The 26290-nt window shown below is 44.0% G+C and overlaps 1 protein-coding gene across 1 annotated transcript; it reads left to right on the forward strand.

The window, feature by feature from the left end:
• The first annotated feature begins 10259 nt into the window (after positions 1–10259).
• Positions 10260–25980, forward strand: LOC114602415 (arylacetamide deacetylase-like 4). The gene is made up of 4 exons (XM_077931411.1): positions 10260–10544; positions 11312–11528; positions 16931–16994; positions 24977–25980. Exons 1-4 carry the CDS (start codon positions 10368–10370, stop codon positions 25746–25748), a joined length of 1230 nt encoding a protein of 409 aa, XP_077787537.1. The 5' UTR covers positions 10260–10367; the 3' UTR covers positions 25749–25980.
• The last annotated feature ends 310 nt before the right edge of the window (positions 25981–26290 follow it).

Consider the following 26290-nt stretch of genomic DNA (forward strand, 5'->3'; position numbering starts at 1 on the left):
GGCTGATCAAGGGTCTCAAAACCAAGCCTTATAAGGAATCATTGATACAGTTGTATATGTTTAGCTTGGAGAAGAGAACAGTGAGGTGATATAGTAGCCATCTTCAAATATATAAAGGGCTGTCACATGGGAGATGGAGCAAGCTTGTTTTCTGCTACTTCAGAGGGTAGGACTTGAATCAAGGGATTCAAATGATAAGCAAGGAGATTCAGACTATACATTAGGAATAACTTGCTGAGGGTTAGAGCTCATCAGCATTGGAATGGATTAGCTCAGAAGGTAGTGGGACCGCCTTCATTGGAAGTTTTTCATCAGAAGTTTAATGGCAACTTGTTTGGGATTTTTAGGTGTGATTCCTGCATTGCTGGTGGTTGACCTAGATGACACAATGCATCCCTTTCAGCACTACAGATGTATGATTCTATAAGCTTTTTATCAATTCATGGGCTGTATTCAATGGTAGTGCTGCTCAGAGGACTCTATGGCATCAAAAATGTAACAATGTTGGGCCCCAATTAACTTTTAAGGAAGAGAATTCCAAAGAACTGGCATGTGAGTGCTCCAAGCACATGCTCAAGTCCCACCATGTTTTACTGCAGGGATACATGGCACCATCAACAGATCTTCATCCAAAGTACTAAGTAACCAGGGTTGGATGGGAGAGGGAAGAATTGTCTTCTCATACCCTGTCCAGAACCAGAACCATCCTATAAAGTACAGTGCATCTCCCTACTTTGTGGAATTTAGGGCTTGACCTAATCATCCGCACCTCCAAGGTGCAGCCAAACACCTTGACTGTCTTTCTTAATTTAGATGCAACAGAGTGATAAAGATGGGTATCACCCACATGTAGATGATACTTCACACCATATCTCCTGATAACAACTCCCACCAGCTTAATAGAGATGTTCATATAACACGGAGTAGAAATTCCAGTTCCTAAGCCACCAGGGAGTGTCCTCCCATAAGTAGTTTCAGAAAATAGCTTTGGTGGTAGGAGTGGAACCATTGACACACAGTGACCCAACCCACACCTCCTTAATATGCTCCAAAAACATACCATGGTCAACAGCAGGACTTTTTTTTAGCTGCAACTCACTAGAACTCAGGTCCAGCACCTCTCAGGTAGGCCCCATTTCCATTATAAGAGAACAAGGAAGATATTCCTGGTGAATTCCAGCACCTCTTTTTCTAGAAAAACCACACTGGTGAACAGTATCAAAGGTGCTGTGAAATCAATCAGAACAAGGAGGATCACACTCCCTATATCTTTCTTACAACAAATGCCAGGGTCACCAAGGCAGTTCCAGTGCCATGGCTAGGCCTGAAGCCAGACTGGAATGAAGCCAATTAATCTGTTTCTTATGAGGATATGTGGAGCTGCATTGCTACAACCTTCTTTGCCCACAGAGGGGATATTCAGCACTGGTAGCGTTGCTGTTGTCATGTGTCCTCTTTTTCCAGGACACGTCCTCTTTTTCAGGGGTAAAATTTGATACAAGTTGCCTTTATTTGCCTTTAATGGCCGTCACAGCATCCTCTGTTTTGCTCTTCAAAACATGGCAACCCTATGCATTCGACCATAACTATTTATCAAATAGTAAAAATCCTCAAATCTTGGTCTGTAGCAAATTGGCAGCCATGTGGCCCTTAAAATATTCCCGAGAAGGTTCACCACCCCTGATCTCCAAAGCCATTTCAAAGATGGAAAAAGGCATTGGAGGGAGGAGAAAGAAAGCAAACTCATGCACAATCGATTTGTAAGTGAAAAGAACTATGGGGAGAGCTTTTTCCAAGACATTTCCTTCTGCAGAGGAGTTATTTAGTGTCATTAAGAGTCAAGATGGCTTTATTCTCCTGTACTATTTCAGACATGTGATACTTAAGGGACCCTGAGAATCATCTAGTCCAACCCCCTGCAACGCAGGAGTATGCAGCTGTTCCATATGGGGATCAAACTTGCAACCTTAGCATTATCACCCCCAACTGAGCTATCCAGGATTATGTTCTTATGCCGCTCAGAACGTTTCTGAAGCGACTCTAAGGACATGAGAGTTTTGATTCACCTTTATAGGTCTTATAACCCGAGCTTTGAAGCAGCCTGCTGAGTAACTTAGAATAACACGTTAAGTTAAGAACATAAAAGCAGCCCTGCTGGATCAGATAAAAGGTTTCTCCCAGGAGCAAGAAGAATTCAGCCACCCCCTTCAGCAGCCCTGCTTGACTGGGTGGAGAAAGCTGTGTGGGTTGTGTGTGTATATTGAAACAGTACTCTTTTATTGCCAGAACGACATTTGTTGTGCCAACCACTTTTGACCTTTGTCCTATCTCTGGAAGGGTTGCTCATGCAGCCCGTGAATTGAAAAAGTCTGCCCCCTCCTGGCGGATAACAGATTGAGGTTGAATCCTGACAAGACAGAAGTACTGTTTTTGGGGGACAGGAGGCGGGCAGGTGTGGAGGATTCCCTGGTCCTAAATGGGGTAACTGTGCCCCTGAAGGACCAGGTGCGCAGCCTGGGAGTCATTTTGGACTCACAGCTGTCCATGGAGACACAGGTCAAATCTGTATCCAGGGCAGCTGTTTACCAGCTCCATCTGGTACGTAGGCTGAGACCCTATCTGCCTGCGGACTGTCTCGCCAGAGTGGTGCATGCTCTGGTTATCTCCCGCTTGGACTACTGCAATGCGCTCTATGTGGGGCTACCTTTGAAGGTGACCCGGAAACTACAACTAATCCAGAATGCGGCAGCTAGACTGGTGACTGGGAGCGGCTGCCGAGACCATATAACACCGGTCTTGAAAGACCTACATTGGCTCCCAGTACGTTTCCGAGCACAATTCAAAGTGTTGGTGCTGACCTTTAAAGCCCTAAATGGCCTCGGTCCAGTATATCTGAAGGAGCGTCTCCTCCCCCATCATTCTGCCCGGACACTGAGGTCCAGTTCCGAGGGCCTTCTGGCGGTTCCCTCACTGCGAGAGACCAAGTTACAGGGAACCAGGCAGGGGGCCTTCTCGGTAGTGGCGCCCGCCCTGTGGAACGCCCTCCCATCAGATGTCAAAGCGATAAACAACTACCTGACATTCAGAAGACATCTGAAGGCAGCCCTGTTCAGGGAAGTTTTTAATATGTGATATTTTAGTGTATTTTTTATCTTTGTTGGAAGCCGCCCAGAGTGGCTAGGGAAACCCAGCCAGATGGGCGGGGTACAAATAATAAATTATTATTATTATTATTATTATTATTATTATTATTATTATTATTATTATTATTATTATCAAGACCAATTCCCTGTTTCCTGCAGTAGTAAACCCACAGGTCATAAGTGCAAAGCTTTCTCCCTCTACCACTCCTTAGACACCGGTATTCAGAGGATGTTGCTTTTGATCCTAGGGATACTATATATTCTTTGGTGATCACTCGTAACTGAGTAAGATTGTCTTCCATGAATATTGTCTTAGCAGTGTGTCTGTAAGTGACTGTGGAGGCCAATTCTAGATCCTCACATCCTTCCACAGTGGGGACATAGGTTTTTGGGTGGGAGCTGATCACAACGAGGGTTTGCCAAATGTGCCTTCCTCTTAGCACGTTTCTCCCTTTTGTCCTGAGTTCATGCTTCTTCAAAGTCCATGACGCCTTTGGTAGAGACTATTCTCCAACTGGAGCCCTTGCAGGCCAGTGATTCCCAGTTGTCAGTGTTTATACTATATATTTTTAGATTGGATTTGTGAGTGTCTTTAAAGCATTTTGCTTTCCATTCTTACGTTGGGAATACAGTGGTACCTCAAGTTACATACGCTTCAGGTTACATACACTTCAGGTTACAGACTCTGCTAACCCAGAAATAGTGCTTCCGGTTAAGAACTTTGCTTCAGGATAAGAACAGAAATTGTGCTCCGGCGGTGCGGTGGCAGCAGGAGGCCCCATTAGCAAAAGTGGTGCTTCAGGTTAAGAACAGTTTCAGGTTAAGAACAGACCTCCAGAATGAACACTGTAGAGTAGTTGCTTTGGAAGACAATAATCAGGCATCCAAACAACTTGACCAGTCCAACAAAGTTGATGTTGAAGAATCATTGCTTCGACATGGGTGATCTTTGCATCTTCTAGATACTATCTATCATCTATCATCTATCTATCTGTCTATCTAATCTCCACCATAACGAGTAGCCATTGATAACCCCACTCCCTACAAACTTGTCTAAAGCCCCTTTTAAGCCATCCAAACTGATGGTCATTACTACCAGTTTTACTACAAGCCCTTTGTTTTGTAAAGTGATGGGGGGGGGGGGGCAGACGAGAAGCATCCACACAATGTCACTGGCACCAGAATGCTAGCTTCCATATTCTCCCTGTTTAATCTGAGATTGCCCTTTCCATAGACAATTTACTAAATTGGTGGTAGGGGGAAAATGGTTGCTGACATCCTGTTTGCAATATGTGATTGACCCGTTTGCATTTCCCAGCATCTCCTGGTACCCCAATTCCATATGTAAAGGAAATTCCAGTCAGGTTGCTAGAGCTCAGTGAGGAACATTTCTTCATTCTCCTTCTACCTTGCTTTTCTTTGCTGTAGCCACTAGAGATAAGAAAGGAAACGTGGATTAAACTCCAACATAGCAGAGGTTTCAACCTTTTTGAGTCCACGGCTCCCTTAACCAACTACATTCTTTCTGTGGCACCCCTGTGGGGCGCAGGAGCCCAGTTATTCCACTCCTTCCCTGCAAAGCTGGCAGCCTCTCACCCTTTTTGAAACACTTGTGGAGTGTTCCCTCAGCCTCCTCTCCTCTCCCCTCTCCTTGGGAGTCCTCCGGGCAGCTGCTGTCCCTGGTCTCTGAGCTGCCCCCACCACCCCAAAGAGAGGTGCCTCCTAGAGGCACCATTTGCCTGGGGAGCTTGTAGCCAGGGCTGCTGCAATAAACAGCTGTGCAAGCCTTTGGGAGGCAGAGACACAAGAGGCCATCAGAGGAGGGAGGGAAGGAAAGAGGGACAGAGGCCAGTGCTGCCCATGGCACCCCTGACCATCAGTCAAGGCACTCCAGAGTGCCATGGTACACTGGTTGAAAACCACTCCTATAGAAGATTAACTCCTATCAATTTGAAACATGATCTGGCTTTGATATGTTTCTGGCAAACAACGTGAAAGATTTGCGGTTGCTGCCCCAAAACTCAGAAGAATGTTCCTCAAGGATAATATGGTGAACTGTAATGATCTGATCATCAATGAAATATAGAAACTCTTGTGATTTGGTTGCATTTTAAGATACAGTGGTACCTCGGGTTAAGAACTTAATTCGTTCTGGAGGTCCATTCTTAACCTGAAACTGTTCTTAACCTGAAGCACCACTTTAGCTAATGGGGCCTCCTGCCGCTGCCGTGCCGCCAGAGCACGATTTCTGTTCTCATCCTGAAGCAAAGTTCTTAACCTGAAGCACGATTTCTGGGTTAGCGGAGTCTGTAACCTGAAGCGTATGTAACCTGAGGTACCACTGTATATGTGTATGTATAAATTGGCTAACACTTCTTTTAATGGTGTATCTATGTGAATTCTGCATAGTAATGATAAATATATATGTCTTTGTAGTGATGGTTAAAATGACCATGATGGTTTCAACAACAAAATAAATTGTATTGAGAAAGATGGAGTTGTATCCCATACCCTCTGACATTGCTCAGATGAAAATCGAGACATTCACCGCTTGAGCTTTCTTCCTGCTCAAGTACAAAAGTTATTTTAAGCACAGAAATCTCTGAATTTAAGAATTGCACTTAGGGAAGCCAGAGGGGAAATAGAAAACCCCAAATCAATTATAACTAACCGTAGATGTGTGTGTGTGTCTGCGCGCGCACACACACACAAATTTAACAATAAATTCAATATTACAAAAATAAACATTATTATAAAATAAGTAAACAAATAAGTGCAACATAGGTGAAAAGTCTTCATTACAAACAGTAATGAAACAAAACAAATAATTGCTCTTCTGTGTTATTGCTTCCACTTCCAACTGGAGTTCTTAAACAACAAAACTCCCTACAGAACCCTTAGAGAATATTTTTGCTACTATTGAAGGCCATAAAGTGAGCACAACCAATCCCCATTTCAACTTAAGTTTTCTGAGAGGTTTGCTCTTTTTTTGCCATCAAGTCTCTGTATGAAGTGGATTTTGCCTTGTGGATCAGTCTGTGCATTTGGAACTGGGCAAAAATGCATTCCTGGCTACCTTTCTTTATTTCAGGAATCTTAAATTAGTGAAGAAACTAATTTTTGTTGGTTCTGTTAAACAATTGAAAGTATAAAACGTTTCCTGACAACCAGCCAAATACACACCAGGAGATCTTGATTTGCCTTCCAATTACCCTTGCGTTATAGGGCACAATTAGGCAGGTCCCTGAGGAACATTTTGAGCTGCAAGAGCAGTTTTACATACCCTGCAACCATCCCAATTTCCCCGGGACATTCCGGGAATTACAGAAGCCATCCCAGCTTTTGATTAGATCCTGGAATATCCATTCCGCCCACCTCCAGCACTGCCACTAATGAGCTCAGGGAGGAAGATGAGTTTGCAGCCAGCACTGATGCTTGCAGTGGAGTCACGCTTTCGTGCGAATTGGCTGACTCCCAAGAGAGTGCAACACCAAAAGATGCGCATCCTGATTTCCTTCGATGGAATGTTGCAGGGTGTCAGGCATGAGGAATTCTCTACCTCCCTAGTTGGCAGCAAGAAGCAGGGAGGAAACAAGAAAGTTGTTAGTTATTATATTCAGCCATCACGGTGAAAGATGAAGAAATCACCATCCCTCAATTATGGCGTTGCTCGCTCTGAGTTCTCTGAGTTCCTCCCCCTTCCAGGGGCCAAGGAAGGGGAGTGTGATGAGGGCGGGCCGCCCCGGGTATCACCACTGAGGAGGTGACAGAATGCTGGGCAGCACTCACTGCGGGGCTAGCAGCACACCTGAGTCAAGCGTCTCTCCTGGGAGTGGTTCACCATGGTTTCCACAAGTTTACATGGGATACAATAATCCACTAAACACTGATTGGAAAAACGTGGTATCACCCATATTTAATCCACCGATATGACTGCATCCTGTCAATCATATAGAAGCGTGGCAATGATTCCCCACCCACACCCCAACATCCCTGCTGGTGTCCATCTTCCTTCTTCAGTGCCAATGTGTCATTCATTATTTGCCATTAGATAGAATTTCAAAGTAGATATCAAAGCCTCCCATCAAATCTATTTTTCTTCTTATGCAGCATTGCTACATAAGAAAACGGCGCCTGCAAGTCTCTACCAATGGTCTCAGCGCAGCATCTGCACAATGAAAGCACACATTGGTCTTGCCTTCACTTACATGCAATTTCAAGTTGTAACAATCCCAAGCCAGAAGGAGCTACTTTTCATTTTGGAGTGTTGGCAGCAATTTACCAACCCAGCCACCCTTCCACCCCCGGCCACCCCCTCGTTTATACCTGACTAAATCCCACACTCACCCACCACACCCACATGTGCTCATTTATCTCCATACATTCAATGCAAGAAAATAAGAGTACTCTATCTCATATATTATCTCAAACATCATTGGTTCAAATTTTAATATGGTTCCATTACACATCTTAAACATGTCCTGACTCTTGCCAAGACACGTACCAATTGTATCGTAGAACAGTTATGCAATACCTGGTGGAGAGTAAAGACCTGGATAAGGTCAATGATGACAGTGGAGCACAGACATAGGTTATACTTACAGAGTGTACACACATAAGTGCATAGGAAAGAAAGGAGGAATTTGAGAAAGAAGGGGTTTTTTTATTTAAAAAAAGAAAGATAAAAAAGGCATGTTCTTTGTAATTTTGCAAAATATACTCATTAACCACATGAAAGGTGCTCCTTGATGTTAATGTTTTATTTAACTTCCTAGTTTTCAAATGACTGGTGATTTGGATAGATTTTGTTGGCAGGAATCTTTTATATTAGGGATAACTGGAGCAGATATCCCCCCAAACCCAGATAAATCTATTTCTTTACACAGCAATGGCAACATGAATATCATATGCACAGAAATGGTGAAATGAGGTAGTACCTACCAAAAAATAAAAGGACAGCTGAAATTGATAGAATATGTTGAATTGGCAAGTTTGACGTGCAAAATCAGAGATCAGAAAGACTGATTTTAAAGAAGATTGGGAAATGTGGGCAGAATACCTAAAAACTCAGTGTAAATTTTAATTATTATTTTTTTGCTGAGCACTTTGGGTCAAAAGAAATTTTGGTTTTTTTGTTAGATCATTTATTAATTTTCCAATAAAAGACATCCAATTAACATATCAAATCTTAATCCAATATAAATAAAAAACTAAAATAAAACAAGAGGTTGAATTATCTTCCGAATTGTAATTTTTAATTTTTACAGCTTCCTATAGTCTGAACCTTGAGCATGTCCAAATCTCAGACCTGCCTCTCGTTGATATTTCCATATTTCCACATCTCGATTTTAACTCTCTGAACTTCTTTGTCTCTGGCTCTGCGATCCTCAATCATGTCAGAAATCATTTAACCTTTCATCCCTCGAATGCAGATTTGTTTGTGTAATGTACCTTTTCAACTGTTTTTCCCCCCTAGCGTTGCTTCATCTGGCTCCATTCCAATCCGGGGTGTTATCCAACTCTCTGAAGTTTAAGTTCTTGGCAACTCCCAAATTGTTAATCTTTCCCGTCCAGGCTGTTGTCGAAACCTTCCTTTTAAGATTTAGAAATACAGTACCTTCCACCTTATTGAATTATTCTTCATATTTATTAAGCAGACTGTTTGCTGTATTGCAATATATCAGTCATTTGGCGATTGATCAGCCTTCCTGGAAACCACCCAATCCCCCCTCCGGGCCCTAGAGGGGGGCTGCTAGACATCCATTTAGCCTTTTCTCTCGCTCATAATGAAGAAAATCTTTTGCAAACAGCTGCACTGTGTATTGTCCAAAATATTGTCTCAAACCGTTGTAGTCAACCAACAATTAATTCCTGTTTCCCTTAAATAGCGGAGGATTTCAAATTTTCCGGAACTGAGTAGTAAGGGAGCGCCATTTTATTCCTTTGTTCTCCTATTTTTAACAAGCATTCCAAGTCTTTAAAAAAAGCTGCGCAATAATCCCAATTGTAAATAAAAGTCCATCTGTACTCATTTTTTTTAAAAAAAAGCAATTTAAGTTCTTAATGAGGCTTGGCATGAGGAACCAATTGTTGATATTAAGGAGGGAGAAGAAAAAAACCCCACACGAAAAAAATACCTCCACAATCCACACACCATGATGAGAATCTCTTTGAAGTCCGAGCTCATACACCAGAGACTGTATCATTCTGCATGGGGTTCTTTGATCCAGACTATGTCTGTTTGTTTTTCAAATCTATTTTCCCAAACAGATGTTCCTGGATATGGGAGTGACATCGGAGAGTGCCAGCCGTGACCGTGCTCTTTTTGACCCAGTGTCCTGCTGTTGTTTAGTCGTGTCCAACTCTTCGTGACCCCATGGACCAGAGCACGCCAGTGTCCTGCTAGCTGCACCTTAATGCGTGCCGGCAATCACAGACAATCTGCGGTCTTCGAGACAGTCCTCCCCTACCCTGAGGAGGCTGCAGAGCTAATTACCCCCATATCAGCCCTGAATTATTGGCACAGCTGGGGTCCATTCTTATGGGAGTCAGCCATTTCCCATCACCGGAAACAGGAAGCCAAAAGAAAGTATTTTAAAGCAACTGTTGTTAAGACATATCATTTGGAATCTGCTAGACAGAGCCAGACAGAGGACGATGTCAGGTGGGTGTCCTGTCACCCCAACATAAATCCTGGCTGCGCCCATGCTCAGATATACTTCATGTCAAGATGAAGTTGCATTTATCTATGAGGAGCAGAGCCCATGATGTGAATATCCAGGGGCTTAGGTAGGAATGGGACTTGGGTCGGAAGCCTTGGAGATCTTGGGCCAGGAAGCGCACACAAGTCCTCTTCCACCTTGGACTAGAACTCCCACCATTCCTGACTATTGAGTTAAGCTGGGTAGGGATGTTTTGAGCTTCAGTCAACAAACACCGGGGTATGTAAAACTGAAGAGCTTTACATGGAGCTGGATGGTTTGGTGCCTGGACTTGAAATTCCTGAATAGGGTACTACTAATTGTGCAACCTAACCCATGAAATTGCTGTTGGTATTCTAATGAATATCACATCTACATGGAAGTCTGTGTTGTAATTGGTAATTGATGTGTTCACCAACCAACCTACAACCAGCTGTGTATAAATACCACTGGCGGTGTTAAACAGCAGCAAATGCTGACAGTTTAGGCTCAGTGTTTGCGTCTCACTCTTTGGAACGGAGAAATGGAGCTTCTTCAGAGCCTGCTGCTGGCGTTGATTGGAGTCATAGGGATTCCTTCCCTGTCTCTCATCTCCTGGGCGATTTACTATGATCTTTCCAGGAGTGAAATTCCACCTGGATTTGACAGTCCATTAAAGCTTCGAGGTCTTCACTGTCTTGCCATAATGGCATTCACTGCGGTAAGTTGGGGACTGGATGAGCCGTTAGTTGAGCCAGCAGGTCCTTCTTATGTTCTTATGGGAAAGGTGATTAAGAAATGTATTATTATTATTATTATTATTATTATTATTATTATTATTATTAGAGTTAATAATACGTATCTGTAGGCACCAGGCAAAAACATTTCTATATCTTTTAAAGGTGTTATTGGTTTGCTTTGTTCTTTCATTGTGTATTTTGGGTTTTTATCTTAATTTTTTTTGCTGTGAACCACCCTGAGATCAATTCATAAAGGGCAGTATACTTAATTAATAATAATAACAGTTTATATATTTAGATTATTCAAATAATGCTTAATCCACCATGAATAATGAAATCAGTAAAATCAATGAATTCACTTGACGATGCGATGAAGATATTATCACATTCAACAAGGGCTTCCTTTCAGCCTATAGAAGGACACACATAGAGAGAGAAAGCCATATTTTCTTTACATCAAGGCTTCTTCAGGAAAGCACATATTGCCTCATAGGCAAGCAGGGAGATTGTGGATTATTTCTCCAAAGCTTAGCTTGTTTCCCAGCTTCTTTTGCCTCTGTACCTTGGCGGGTGTTTGGGTTGGGGTGACCAATTCTAAGCTGACCAATTGAAATTAATGGATGTGACTAACATGTGCTCATTCATTTCCATGGGTCTACTTTAAATAGGACTTATTTAGATCCCACCCCTTGTGAATAGGATGCAAATGTGGGCACTATTTTCATGAGATTTTTCCTTTGCCCAACAGGGGAAGTGTCTTGAACTGCTGGGTGTCTGCAGACAGGTTGCTGTTATCCGCTTCCTCATGAATTTCTGGAATCCAAGAGCAGATCCCAGCCTCTCTGCCAAAGATCTGCTTTTTGACGGGGTGCCTGTGAGGGTTTATCAGCCCAAAACACCATCTGCTGGCCCAAGGAAAGGATTTGTGTTCTTTCATGGAGGTGCTGGGATGATTGGGAGCATTGGTAAGAGATTAAAACTGTGAGCCTATGAACACTTATCTAGAGGCAAGTCCCATTGAACTCAATAAGCCCATGTAGAATCCTAGAAATGGTGTGAAACCTCTATTGTCACACCTCCAGTCAACGAGATCCCACGACTTCCCAAGGGAGGCGTTTCCCTGTCAAACAACTCTTACCATCAGAAAGGTGTTCCTAATGTTTAGTTGGAATCTCCTATCTGGGTAGAAGTGCTTAAGATAACATTGTAAGAGAGGTTTACAGGGCTGAAATATAAGAGTGTTGGTGGTAGTTCCTGAAGAGACAAGGGGCACATGTGTGCTTTGGATTTGCATATGTTAATTTATAGACATTGACCCTCTTGTTGTCATGGCTTCCCAGATCCCACATTTCTAGTGGTCAGGGATCCGGGGAGCTGCACTCCAGCAAGCAGCCCCTGGGGGAGGGACAGATGCCCCCCACTGCTGATACTGACTCATTCATTTCCTAAAACACTTGATTTCATAGAACCTCAAAGAGGTTCACAAACATGTATCTACAGTGGTACCTAGGAGGTCAGTTCTTAAACTGAAACTGTTCTTAACCTGAAGCACCACTTTATTTTTATTTTTTTAAAATAAATCATATTTATTGAAGTTTCCAAAAAATCCAAAATATAAAAAGAAAAAAAGACATAAAAAAGAAAGAAAGAAAGAAAAGACATTTAAAACCTTATTTTCATTAACATCTTTCCAGGACTTCCCCACCCCTCCCCCTATTGTATTCCATTTCCATTAAATTAATTCCACAAGTTTTCCCCCCAAATTTAAAACTTATTCTATTTAACCCAATATTCAATTTGATTCATCTTATATAATCCCTTTCCCTTAAAGATACCTTCTTTCAACATTAATTTCTTTTTCTCCCTAAGGACGGCCCCAATTCCCTTCCACGAATTCCCCTTTTTAATACACACAAAAATTAAAAGAAGTAAAAAAAAGATTTAAAATATAATTTTACACCCTTTGGATTCCAAATCTCCCTCCCCCCTTTCCCGGTGTCGATCCCCAATGTCCATCAGTCTAACTGCTATCAGCCTGGAGGCCTCACGTCCATGTCCAAATCTCTCTTAGCTCCACTTTGCCGATTTTCTTGGTAATCTTTAACTTCAAACACCCAATCTTAAAAAAGTTCTATCTCAAGAAAGTCCATTTTTCTTCCATCCAGGCCTCTATATTTAAGAGTAAAACTCAAATTCTGTTTCTTAATCCTTTTAAGTCTGAATGTCCCAAATGTTCTAACTTCCAGCTTAGTCCAATTGTTGTTTTCCTTTATGTCCTCCCTAGCAGGCTTTTGGCCTTCCTTAATCTTTTACAATAATATGGCACCTCCTTCATTCTCTTCCAAATTGTCGTGGATCCCTTGTTCTCTTTCCTCAAATTTCTTTTCCTGTTGCGCTGCAAAAACATACTAATTCAAAAACTTCTGGTTCCTCTACAGAGGTGTTATTTATTCAGGAACAAAAACTTAAGTCAAGTCCCTTCCATTCTTCAATAGATAAATCTATTGTCTCCTTTAGTGTAGAAACCTCTGTAGACAAAATAATGTTTCGGTTTTGCAGCTTTCCCAGGAGATAAAATAGTCCAGTCCCATTCCATGAGTATTTTTCCACTTACAGTCATTCTTGTAATGTCCAAAAGCCCCTCTAGGGGGATTATGGTAACTTAGTTTCCTTCCAAATCAAACCCAAAAGTCAAGTTAACTTGTATTCCTTATTTTCGACAATTTATATCCAAATTGTAACAAATCTAACCAGCAAAGTCCTCATAACAAAGTTCTCTTTTTATTCTCCAACTTTGACAGCTACTTTGACAGCTGTCAAAATCTCTATATCTCTTCACCAGGCTCTCTCACGGATCTCTCCCGGTTCCCGGGGGGGTTGCATTTTAGCTCATCCACTCTTCTCCTCCAGCACAGTTACTTATAATTTCCCATCGTGAAATTAATAGCTTTTACCAATAAGAAAGAGCAAGCTCTTCTCTCGACCTTAGCTGTCAAATCCTTGCTTTAAATTGTCTACAATAGGGGGGAGACGGACTTCCTTTTTGCACCTCCCCCGCTCGTACCGAATTCAAAAAAACCCCAACATTTTCCCTTTTAGGTCCGATTTCCAGATTACTCACGGGTTGTTATTTTAGGTCCAAATTTCCAAAAGAAGAAGTCAGCGCTCTCCGTCGAATGGCATGCGGCTTCGCTCGGCAGGGGAAGCGGAAGACTCATAGCACCACGCCACCCCCATCCTCCGCTCCGGAGCCTTTAAAAAGGCTCCTTTGCGGGTCGGGGGGGGGCGCAAACGGTGCCCGCCGAGTCACCAGGTCCATGGGCATCCGCGCCCATGGTTTCTGAGGGTCCCTGCGTCGCCGGCGTGGCGGGACCCGACCCCTGCTGAGCAGACTCCCTCCGGAGCTCGGAGGGAGTCCGCCATTCGGCGCTGGCGCCAACCCGGAAGCACCACTTTAGCTAATGGGGCCTCCTGCTGCTGCTGCGCTGCCGGAGCAGAATTTCTGTTCTCATCCTGAAGCAAAGTTCTTAACCTGAAGCACTATTTCTGGGTTAGTGGAGTCTGTAACCTGAAGTGTATGTAACCTGAAGTGTATGTAACCCGAGGTACCACTGTAATAGGTTGCTGTTCCTGATTGCTCTGCTTACCAACCCAGCCCCCTTCCCACCCCTGGGTACCCCCTTGTTTACACCTGACCAAATCCCACACCCACTCAACACACCCACATGTGCTAATTTATACATAGGTGATAATTAATACATAGGTCAACTTTCCGAAACCTGTTACCCGAAAGTGGATCTCCGCCAGGTTTCCATCTCACAAAACCAATCAGTTTTACAAGTTGGCAAATAGCAGTGCCACTTTCAGAAACACAAAACATCAAACTTGTTATCAGAGTTCCCCAAATCGCCTGCCATCACGCCCGAAAATTCCCCATGCAGGTGAGCGGAGTGCTGTTGCAGACAGGCTCTCTTTGTGGGCTTCCTGCTGACATCTGGTTGGCCTTGGGGAGAACACAAGGCTGGGCTGGCTGGGCCTTTGGCCTAATCCAGAATGGCTCTTTCCTATCCCTCAAGGATAACGATATGAGTGGCTGAGAGAACTGGACTCGCACCAGGTTTCACCTCAGAAGACCAATTGCAATGTAACAGGTTGGCAGTTAACAAGTCCCATTCAGTAGCCTTCCATTGCAACAGCCGATGAAGCAGGACTGTAGGAGGAAGGAAGGCTAGGAACAAGTTACACATGAAGAAATTGGGAGTCAGGAGACTGGTGACACAACCTCCTGCAAGAGCTTGCTATTGCTACAGACATTCATATTTGGGGGAATGGGGGGCACCTTTGCCCCTCCAAGATCTCGCTTCCTTGAATGCAACTCCCATGTTCCCCCGCTTCAACGGCTAGACAGATTTCTTCCAAGGTGGAGATTTGGGAGGTTCTTATAACATGTTTGTTTTTCCTGTCTCTGAAAATTGCAATAGGTTTGCATAATATGAATACAAACGATAACATGTTAATTAAATGAAAGCTTGCAACTCATGGATCTGTGTATATCCATGATACACACAGATGCCAGTGTGGTGTAGTGGTTAAGAGCGGTAGTCTCGTAATCTGGGGAACCGGGTTCGCGTCTCTGCTCCTCCACATGAAGCTGCTGGGTGACCTTGGGCCAGTCACACTTCTTTGAAGTCTCTCAGCCCCACTCACCTCACAGAGTGTGTGTTGTGGGAGAGGAAGGGAAAGGAGAATGTTAGCCGCTTTGAGACTCCTTAAAGGGAATAAAAGGCGGGATATCAAATCCAAACTCTTCTTCTTCTCTTCTGTAATGATCTCAGGCAGGCAAACAGCTCTGATAAGAATTAAAGAGCCTCTGGAAGATTTATGTACGTTTATTTACAGTTTCTCCTGCCAACCTAGCAGTTTGAAAGCATGTCAAAGTGCAAGTAGATAAATAGGTACTGCTCAGGCGGGAAGGTAAACGGCGTTTCCGTGCGCTGCTCTGGTTCGCCAGAAACAGCTTAGTCATGCTGGCTACATGACCCGGAAGCTCTCTGCAGACAAACGCCGGCTCCCTCGGCCAATAAAGCAAAGTGAGCACTGCAACCTCAGAGTCGGCCACGACTGGACCTAATGGTCAGGGGTCCCTTTACCTTTTTATTTACATTTCAAAATCACAGAGTGTGCCAAACGCCTCTCATTCTCCAATACAATGTGCTCAGTCTGAGTTTCCGTTTCTCAGACAACACAAAGGGAGACAAGATCCGGTCCTTCCCCTTTCCCCCTTACTTAGCATTTTCACATTCTCCTCCATCCTGCTGCGAGGAGAATTTGGGCATCCTCCCCCCCTCGCTGCCAACGAAGATTCCTCTGAGAGCTCTACTCTAGTATCCTCTTCCAGGACATCTCCCCCCCCAACATTCTGAAGCCACAAACTTCCTGCCTTTGTTACTCTGCCGGCTTCTTAAGACTGAGAAGGAAGGGGGGCTAAGTAAACCCACCCTTGCCTTGCCTGAGGCTGCGATCTCTCATTCTCAGAGTCAGCCTCATTCTCAGAATCAGACCACTCCCAAGTGTCTGACCCTGCTGGATCCCCGACACCATGCCCCATATCTCTTAAGCTGAAGATTTGTTTGTGTCTGGGGGAGGGGGGTGGGAGGTTGTAATTTTGTTCAATTTGTTTTTATATGTGAACCTATTTAATTTGCGGTTTGGGAAGCAATTTGTGAACCCAAAGTCAGTCTCTGACGCTTGCAATGCAGTTCTCTAGGAATGGGATGTTCACGATGCATGAAAAGGCTTATGTCAGTGAATATCGCATGTACCAATATTGTATGAAAGGGAAGATTTCTTTGCAAAAATGTGCTTTTTAAGGCAAAATTGGAGGGAGCAGTGTTTCTGCCTAGCAGTTGCTGGAAACCCTGGGCGAGTAGAGAACTGAAGGTAAGTGTGACATCCCTGCCTGTGATTACTGGGAGATGCAGTCTCACAACATGTAGAGCAGGGGTAGCCAACCTAAGGCCTGTGGGCCGGATGCGGCCCAATCACCTTCTCAATCCGGCCCGTTGACGGTCTGGGAATCAGCGTGTTTTAACAAGAGTAGGATGTGTGCTTTTATTTAAAATGCATCTCTGGGTTATTTGTGGGGCATAGGAATTCATTCATTCCATTCGTTCAGGTTGCTGAACCCTGATGTAGAGCAATGGAAGCCAAAGGTGTCATCCTTCGGGTTCTGCTGTGACTTATGTCCATGCATTTCAGTGGGTCTTCTGTGAATGCATCACCCTGAGTTGTGAAACAGCTTCCTTTCGTTAGGTATATCTTCCACATAATTGCTTCCCAATTTTGAATTTCCCTCCCAACTTGCTAGCATTCTATGAAGATGTCTGCAGCAAGATTGCCAAGGAGAGTGATTCAGTGGTTGTGTCTGTTGGGTAAGTAAACACAACCACATGGACCTGGATCTGGTGGTGCGCCCCAATCAAAAAGTGTCTCCACTGCCAAAAGGCCGCATAAATGGCCAGCAATTCTTTGTCATAAACAGTGTAGTTTTGCACTGAGTTGCTCAGTTTCCAGGAGAAAAACGCTCAAGGTCTGCAGTCCTCCCCTGACCCTTGTTGCAACAGTACTGCTCCGATGGCCCGGTCTGAAGCGTCCGTCTCCACTCTCAGTGGCTTCCCAGGATCCACGTGCAGGAGCTGCTCCTCAGAGGCGAAAGCCTTCTTTAACCTTTCAAAGGACTGCTGAACTTCCTTGGTCCATGCAAACTTCTTGCCACTGAGACAATCCGTTATGGGTGCTGTCAAGTGAGCAAAGTTCTTGATGAACTTCCTGTAGAAGTTGCTGAAACCTAGGAACCTCTGCACATCCTTCTTTGTTTTGGGGCTCTTCCATTCCAGCACTGCTTTCACCTTCTCCGGCTCCATGGCCAGCACCTTGTCTGACAGTCGGTACCCCAGGAACCCCACTTCTCGAGCATGGAATTGGCATTTCTCCAGCTTGACCTACAACTGATGCTTCTTCAATCTCTCTAGCACATGCCTGACGTCTTTCACGTGCTGTGCATCATTTTCAGGGAAGATCTAAACGTCCTCCAAAAAGGCCACGCAATTCTTATACAGCAGGGCCCCCAACACGTGGTGCATAAAGGCTTGAAAGCAGGCGGATCCCGATTGCAATCCAAACGGCATGATGAGATACCTAAACGCCCCCAGAGGGGGTGAACATGGTCGTCTTCCATTCGATCCCTCTCTCACTCTAGTCAGATTGTATGCACCCCTTAGGTCCAGTTTGGTAAAAATTTCCCCTGCCTCACATGCATCAAAACATCGTCAATTCTGGGCATGGGGAAGGCTACGGGTTCAGTTACCTTGTTCAAGAGGCAATAATCCACTGCAAGGCGATGCTGATTCTTCGTTTTCTTTTCCACAACGAATACTGGGCTCCCTCCTACGCCTCTGAACACAGACAGACCCCCAGCCCCTAGCATAACTTCACTTTTGCCCTAGCGTAACCTCTTTTTGTCTCTCAAAGCTCAGGACCTCTCTGGAGAGCTGATATTGCGCTCCTTCAAATGGCGGTGGCAAAACTGGAAGTCCAGAGCCCATGACTTGAATATCCAGGGTCTTAGGTAGGAATGGGACTCATGTCGGAAGCCTTGGAAATCTTGGGCCAGGAAGTGCGCACAAGTCCTCTTCCACCTCAGACAAGGACTCCCATCATTCCTGACTATTGGGTTAAGCTGGGTGGGGATGTTTGGAACTTCAGTCAACAAACACCCGGGGTATGTAAAACTGAAAAGCTTTACCTGGAGCTGGATGGTTTGGTAGCTGGACTTGAAATTCCTAAATAGGGCACCACTAATCTTGCCACCGTCAAGACCCATAAAATTGTTCTTGGTATTCTGATAGATATCACATCTACAGGGAAGTCTGTGTTCTATTGTGAAACAGTTCATCAACCAACCTACAACCGGCTGTGTATAGATACCACGGTGGAGTTAAACAGCAGCAAATGCTGACAGTTTAGGCTCAGTGTTTGCTTCTCACTCTTTGGAACGGAGAAATGGAGCTTCTTCAGAGCCTGCTGCTGGCGTTGATTGGAGTTATAGGGATTCCTTCCCTGTCTCTCCTCTCCTGGGCGATTTACTATGATCTTTCCAGGAGTGAAATTCCACCTGGATTTGACAGTCCATTAAAGCTTCGAGGTCTTCACTGTCTTGCCATAATGGCATTCACTGCGGTAAGTTGGGGACTGGATGAGCCGTTAGTTGAGCCAGCAGGTCCTTCTTATGTTCTTATGGGAAAGGTGATTAAGAAATGTATTATTATTATTAGAGTTAATAATACTTATCTGTAGGCACCAGGCAAAAACATTTCTATATCTTTTAAAGGTGTTATTGGTTTGCTTTGTTCTTTCATTGTGTATTTTGGGTTTTTATCTTGCATTTTTTTTGCTGGGAACCACCATGAGATCCTTTCATGAAGGGCAGTATATTTATTAAATTAAAAATAATAAATAACAGTTTATCTATTTAAGTAATTCATATACTGCTTAATCCAACATGCATAATGAAATCAGTAAAATCAATGAATTCACTAGACGATGCGATGAAGATATTATCACATTCAACAAGGGCTTCCTTTCAGCCTACAGAAGGACACACATAGAGAGAGAAAGCCATATTTTCTTTACGTCATGGTTTCTTCAGGAAAGCACATATTGCCTCATAGGCAAGCAGGGAGATTATGGATTGTTTCTCCAAAGCATAGCTTGTTTCCCAGCTTCTTTTGCCTCTGTACCTTGGCGGGTGTTTAGGTTGGGGTGACCAATTCTATGCTGACCAATTGAAATTAATCGACTTGGCTAACATGGGCTCATTCATTTCCATGGGTCTACTTTAAATAGGACTTATTTGGATACCACCCACTGTGAATAGGTTGCAAATGTGGGCACTATTTTCATGAGACTTTTCCTTTGCCCAACAGGGGAAGTGTCTTGAACTGCTGGGTGTCTGCAGACAGGTTGCTGTTATCCGCTTCCTCCAGAGTTTCTGGAATCCAAGAGCGGATCCCAGCCTCTCTGCCAAAGATCTGCTTTTTGACGGGGTTCCTGTGAGGGTTTATCAGCCCAAAACACCATCTGCTGGCCCAAGGAAAGGATTTATGTTCTTTCATGGAGGAGCTGGGATGATTGGAAGCATCGGTAAGAGATTAAGGCTGTCAGCCCATGAACACTTATCTAGAGGCAATTCCCATTGAACTCAATAAGCCCATGTAGAATCCTAGAAATGTTGTGAAACCTCTATTGTCAAACCTCCAGTCAAAGAGAGCTTGCCACCTCCCAAGCGAGGTGGTTCCCTGTCGAACAACTCTTACCATCAGAAAGGTGTTTCTAATGCTTAGTTGGAATCTGCTTTCTGGGTAGAAGTGCTTCAGATATCATTGTAAGAGAGGTTTACAGGGCTGAAATACAAGAGTGTTGGTGGTAGTTCCTGAAGAGACAAGGGGCACACGTGTGCTTTGGATTTGCATATGTTAATTTATACACATGGACCCTCTTGTTCTCATGGCTTCCCAGATCCCACCGCTCTAGTGGTCAATGGTCAGGGAACCGGGGAGCTGCACTCCAGCAAGCAGCCCCTGGGGGAGGGACAGATGCCCCCCAATGCTGATACTGACTCATTCATTTCATAAAATTCATATAACACTTGGTTTCATAGAACCTCAAATAGGTTCACAAATATGTATCTAATAGGTTGCTGTTCCTGATTGCTCTGCTTACCAACCCAGCCACCCTCCCACCCCTGGCCACCCCCTCATTTACACCTGACCAAATCCCACACTCACCCACCACACCCACATGTGTTAATTTATACAAAGTGATAATTAATACATAGGTCAACTTTCCGAAACCCGTAACCCGAAACTGGACCTCCGCCAGGTTTCCATCTCAGAAAACCAATCACAATTTTACAAGTTGGCAAATAGCAGTGCCACTTTCAGAAACACAAAGCAACAAACTTATTATCAGAGTTCCCCAAATCGCCTGCCATCATGCCTGAAATTTCCCCATGCAGGTGAGCAGAGTGCTGTTGCAGCCAGGCTCTCTTTGTGGGCTTCCTGCTGACATCTGGTTGGCGTTGGGGAGAACACAAGGCTGAGCTGGCTGGGTCCAGAATGGCTCTTTCCCATCTCTTAGGGACAATATGAGTGGTTGAGAGAACTGGACTTGCACCAGGTTTCATCTCGCAAGACCAATTGCAATGTAACAGGTTGGCAGTTAACAAGTCCCATTCAGTAGCCTTCCATTGCAACAGCCGATGAAGCAGGAACTGTGGGAGGAAGGTAGGCTAGGATTAAGTGACACATGAAGAAATTGGGAGTCAGGAGACTGGTGACACAACCTCTTGCAAGAGCTTGCTATTGCTACAGACATTCATATTTGGGGGAATAGGGGCACCTGTGCCCCTCTAAGATCTTGCTTCCTGGAATACAACTCCCATGCTCCCTCATTTCAACGGCTAGACAGATTTCTTCTAAGGTGGAATTTGGGAGTTTCTTACAACAAGTTTGTTTTTCCTGTTTTTCCTGTCTCTGAAAATTGCAATAGGTTTGCAAATATGAATACAAACGATAACATGTTAAGTAAATGAAAGCTTGCAACTCATGGATCTGTGTGTAATGATCTCAGGCAGACAAACAGCTCCAGTAAGAATTAATGAGCCTCTGGAAGATTTATGTACGTTTATTTACAGTTCAAAATCACAGGATGTGGCAAACGCCTGTCATTCTTTTTTTTTTTTTTTAAATATCATATTTATTGAAGTTTCCAAAAAATCCAAAAAAGAAAAAGAAAAAAGAAAACATTTACATTTAAGACCTTACTTTCAATACCATCTTTCCAAGACTTCCCCACCCCTCCCCTTCTTGTATTCCATTTCCATTTATTTGGTTCAACAAGTTCTTATACCCAATTTTTAACCTTATTGTATTTAATTCATTATTAAATTTAGTTCATTTTATATAGCCACTTTTACCTTATAATCCACAGTTTTTATAGATTAAAATCTTTTCCTAAGGTCGACCCCGATTCCCTTCCACGAATTCCCAATTTTATACTCATAGCAGAACAAAATAAAAAAGAAGAAAAATTCAAAATATAATTATACACCCTTTGGATTCCCCAAGCTCCAACCCCCCTTTCCCGGTTTCGATCCCCCATGTCCATCAGCCTATCTGCTATCAGCCTGGAGCCCTCACATCCGAGGCTCTTAATTCTCTCTCAGTTCCTCTTTGCCGGTTTTTTTGATAGTCCTTTATATCAAACACCAAGTCTCGGAGAAGCTCTGACTCAAAAATGTCCATTTTTCTTCCATCCAGACCTCTATATTTAAAAGTGGAGCTCAAATCTTGTTTCTTAAACCTTTTGAGTCTGAATGTCCCAAAAGCTCCAACTTTCATCTTGCTCAAATTTGTAATCCATGGGTCCTCAGATCTCCACAACAGGAGATCTCTCCAGTCTTCCTTGTCCAATTCAAACCAAATTTTCATGATCCAATTCTTATTTTCCTTTATGTCCTTCCTGACAGGCCTTTGGCCTTCCTTGATCTTCTGCGATGATGTAACTCCTCCTTCATTCCCTTCCAGATCATCATAACTCTCTTGTTTCCTTTCATCACTTATCTCAGGTTTCTTTTCCTGCTCAGCTGCAAAAACTTCTAATTCCGCTACAGGGGCTTTTTGTTCAGGAACGAAAACTTGCGTCAAGTCCCTTCCATTTTCAATAGATATGTCTATTGTCTCCTTCAGTGTAGAAACCTCTGTAGACAAAATAATGTTCTGTTCTTTAAGCTTTCCCAGGAGATAAAAAGTCCTGTTCAACTCAGTAAGTATTTTTCCACTTACAGCCATTCTTCTAATGTCCCAAACCCCCTCTAGAGGGATTATGGTTACTTAGTTTCCTTCCAGGTCCAACCCAAAGGTCAAACTAACTTGTTGTTCCTTATTTTCAACAATTTATATCCAAATTGTAACAAATCTAACCAGCAAAGTCACAGAAACAAAGTTCTCTCTTTATTATCCAACTTTGACAGCTACTTTGACAGCTGTCAAAATCTCTGTATCTCTTCACCAGGCTCTCTCGCGGATCGCTCCCGGTTCCCGGGGGGTTGCACTTTACCTCTCACAATCAACTCTTATCCTCCAGCAAAATTACTTGTAATTTCCAATCGTGAAATTAATAACTTTTATCCAATAAAGAAAAAACTCTTCTCACGACCTTAGTTGTCAAATCCTTGCTTTAAATTGTTTACAGTGGGGGGAGACGGACTTCCTCTTTGCACCTCCCCCGCTCGTACCGAATCCAAGAAAAGAAAAATTTCCCTTTTAATTCCGATTTCCGTATTACTCACGGGTTGTTATTTTTAGTCCAAATGCTCAGAAGAAGAAGTCAGCGCTCTCCGCCAAATGGCATGCGGCTTCGCTCGGCAGGGGAAGCAGAAGACTCACAGCACCGCGCCGCTCCCCGTCCCCCGTTCCGTAGCCTTTAAAAAGGCTCCTTCGCGGGTCGGGGAGGGCGCAAACGGTGCCCGCCAAGTCACCAGGTCGACGGGCTTCCGCGCCCGTGGTTTTTGAGGGTCCCCGCGTCGCCGGACCCTCAAAACGCCTGTCATTCTCCAATACAACGTGCTCAGTCTGAGTTTCCGTTTCTCAGACAACACAAAGGGAGACAAGATCCAGTCCTTCCCCTTTCCCCCTTACTTAGCATTTTCACATTCTCCTCCATCCTGCTGCGAGGAGAATTTGGGCATCCTCCCCCCCTTGCTGTCCAGCGAAGATTTCTCTGAGAGCTCTACTCTAGTAACCTCTTCCAGGGCATCTCCCCCCACATTCTGAAGCAGCAAACTGCCTGCCTTTGTTACTCTGCCAGCTGGAGATATTTTTTTGGGGGGGGGGTGAGGTTGTAATTTGATTCATTTTGTTTTTATATGGGAACCTATTTATTTTGCATCTTGTGAAGCGATATGTGAACCCAAAGTCAGTCTCTGACACTTACAACGCAGCACTCTAGCAATGGGGTGTGCACGATGCATAAAAAGGCTTATGTCAGTGAATATTGCATGTACCAATATCTTATGTAAGGGAAGATTTCTTTGCAAAAATGTGCTTTTTAAGGCAAGATTGGAGGCAGCAGTGCTTCTGCCTAGCAGTTGCTGGAAACCCTGGGCAGGTAGAGAACGGAAGGTAAGTGTGGAAAAATGAGAAAGGATTCATTCAGGGAGTTGCAGTCTCACAACATGTAGAGCAGGGGTAGCCAACCTAAGGCCTGTGGGCTGGATGTGGCCCAATCACCTTCTCTATCTGGCCCGTTGACGGTCTGTGAATAAGCGTGTTTTTACATGAGTAGAATGTGTCCTTTTATTTAAAATGCATCTCTGGGTTATTTGTGGGGCATAGGAATTCGTTCATCCCCCCTCCCATATAGTCTGGCCCACCACATGGCTGAAAAAGGTTGCTGACCCCTGATGTAGAGCAATGGAAGCCAAAGGTGTCATCCTTCAGGTTCTGCTGTGACTTATGTCCATGCATTTCGGTGGGACTTCTGTGAATGCATCACCCCTGGGTTGTGAAACAGCTTCCTTTCATTAGGTATATCTTTTACATAATTGCTTCCCAATTTTGAATTTCCCTCCCAACTTGCTAGCATTCTATGAAGATGTCTGCAGCAAGATTGCCAAGGAGAGTGATTCAGTGGTTGTGTCTGTTGGGTAAGTAAACACAACCACATGGCCTTTCGTAGGGAAAGCGTGTAAGGGCCCAGCATGCTGCTGTATTTCAGGCTGGCATCCCTTGTCATATTCCTTGCAGGAGAAAGAGGCTCCCCACGAAAGCTGTCAACATTCTGTTCTGTGATTGAAAATCAGAGCTTCATGTGCTTAAGACATGAACACGCTCGCTTCCATGGGGGGACTATGAGCTGGGCATAAGGCCTTGCACAGCACCCCTAACCAGGGCCTCCAGATCAGCCTCGCCTTGGAGTCCACCCAACCCAGATCCAGCCTGGAATCAATTCGGGAGTGGGGCTAATGTTCAGTTAGGGCTTTTAAATGTATAATCAGGAAGAGACTGGGAAACGCCCCCTGCATCTAAACAGGAGGAGGAGGGAAAGTTGCAACTGGCAAATGGTCTTCCACCAGCTGGATCCAATCCTGCAGGGTTCTGCTTCCCCAGTGTTCCCTACACTCTTTTGCTAGCTGGTAAAGTCGGTTTTTTAAGGGCATAAGCCAGCTGACTGTCACCTGCATTGTATCTGCTATAACTGATCCAGCAGGCTCTTCTTGTAATCCTATGTGATCATGAATGCGTTTGGAAAAGAGTCTGGAAGGTTACCTCTTTGCTTCTGTTTTATTCTGCAGCTACCGCCTGTCTCCTGAGCATCTTCCTCCCGCTCAGTACAAGGACTGCCTTGCTGCTACCATACACCTAATTCAAAATGCAGCTTCTCATGGGGTGGATCCTTCCAAGATCATTGTTGGTGGGGACAGTTCTGGGGGCAATTATGCTTCTGTTGTTGCCCAGAAATTGGTGGAGAGAACAGACCTTCCAAAGCTACGGGCTCAAGTGCTCATCTATCCTTATACACAGGCTCTGGACTACAACCTGCCTTCCTATCAGCAGAACAGTTCAATGCCCATCCTGTTCCGGGAAAGTGTTGTTTACTTTGGATTGAAGTATATTGGAAAGGACACTTCTTTGTTAGGCCAGGTCCTGAAGGGCTCTCATGTGCCAGATTCAATGAGGCTGAAATTTGGGAAGTGGTTGAGTCCAGACAACCTTCCAGAGAGATTTAAGGGGAGAGGCTACAAACAAGTCCCACTTGCTCCTTATGAACCTGAAGTCTATAGGCAATTATCAGAGACATTAGAAGACTATTCTTGCCTTTTTGCTGAGGACTCTGTTATCCAGAAGCTTCCTGAAACCCTAATTGTGAGCTGTGAGTACGACGTAGTACGAGACGACGTACTGCTGTACAAGAAACGTCTGGTGGACCACGGGGTGGAAGTCAGCTGGTTCCATGTTGAGAACGGGTTTCATGGGATGATAAACTTCTTCAAAGGATGCATCTTGGCATTCCCTGCTGCAGTTGAATTAATGGACAGCATTGTAGACTTTGTCAAAAACTTATGAGAGGAAATATCTTGAATTTGTGAGTCATTCATAAAGAGGGGACAATCTGCCAACTTCAGCTTCTGATAGTTTCTGATTTTCACAATCTTCTGTTCAGTTCTCCACAATTCTGTAGAAATATGTGGTTCTTGGGGGCAGTGGGGAATTCCTCATGAAAATTCACCAGCACTTTAGTGTGAAATTTCACCAAGAAACATGTTTACTTCATATGGATTACAAACAATTTGCTCTAATATATGTCATTTCTATATTATTTTCACTAATATATGCATTTTACAGACATTTCCTCTTCCATTTTCCCATTAGTTGGCTGGAGATCTGCACTGCTAATGCTGTTCTAGGCTGAATCAACAGAATTATAGTGTCCTGATCAAGAGAAGTAATAGTTCCACTCCATTTTGCCTTGACCAGGAGAACTGTGTCCAGTTCTGGGCACTACAATTTAATTAGGATAATTGATAAGCTGGAATTTGTGCAGAGGAAGGAGATCAGGCTGATCAAGGGTCTGGAAACCAAGGTGACAGCAAACACTACAAAAAAAC

This window comes from Podarcis muralis, chromosome 7, assembly GCF_964188315.1.
Source record: "Podarcis muralis chromosome 7, rPodMur119.hap1.1, whole genome shotgun sequence".
In the NCBI taxonomy this organism is placed as follows: Eukaryota; Metazoa; Chordata; class Lepidosauria; order Squamata; family Lacertidae; genus Podarcis; species Podarcis muralis.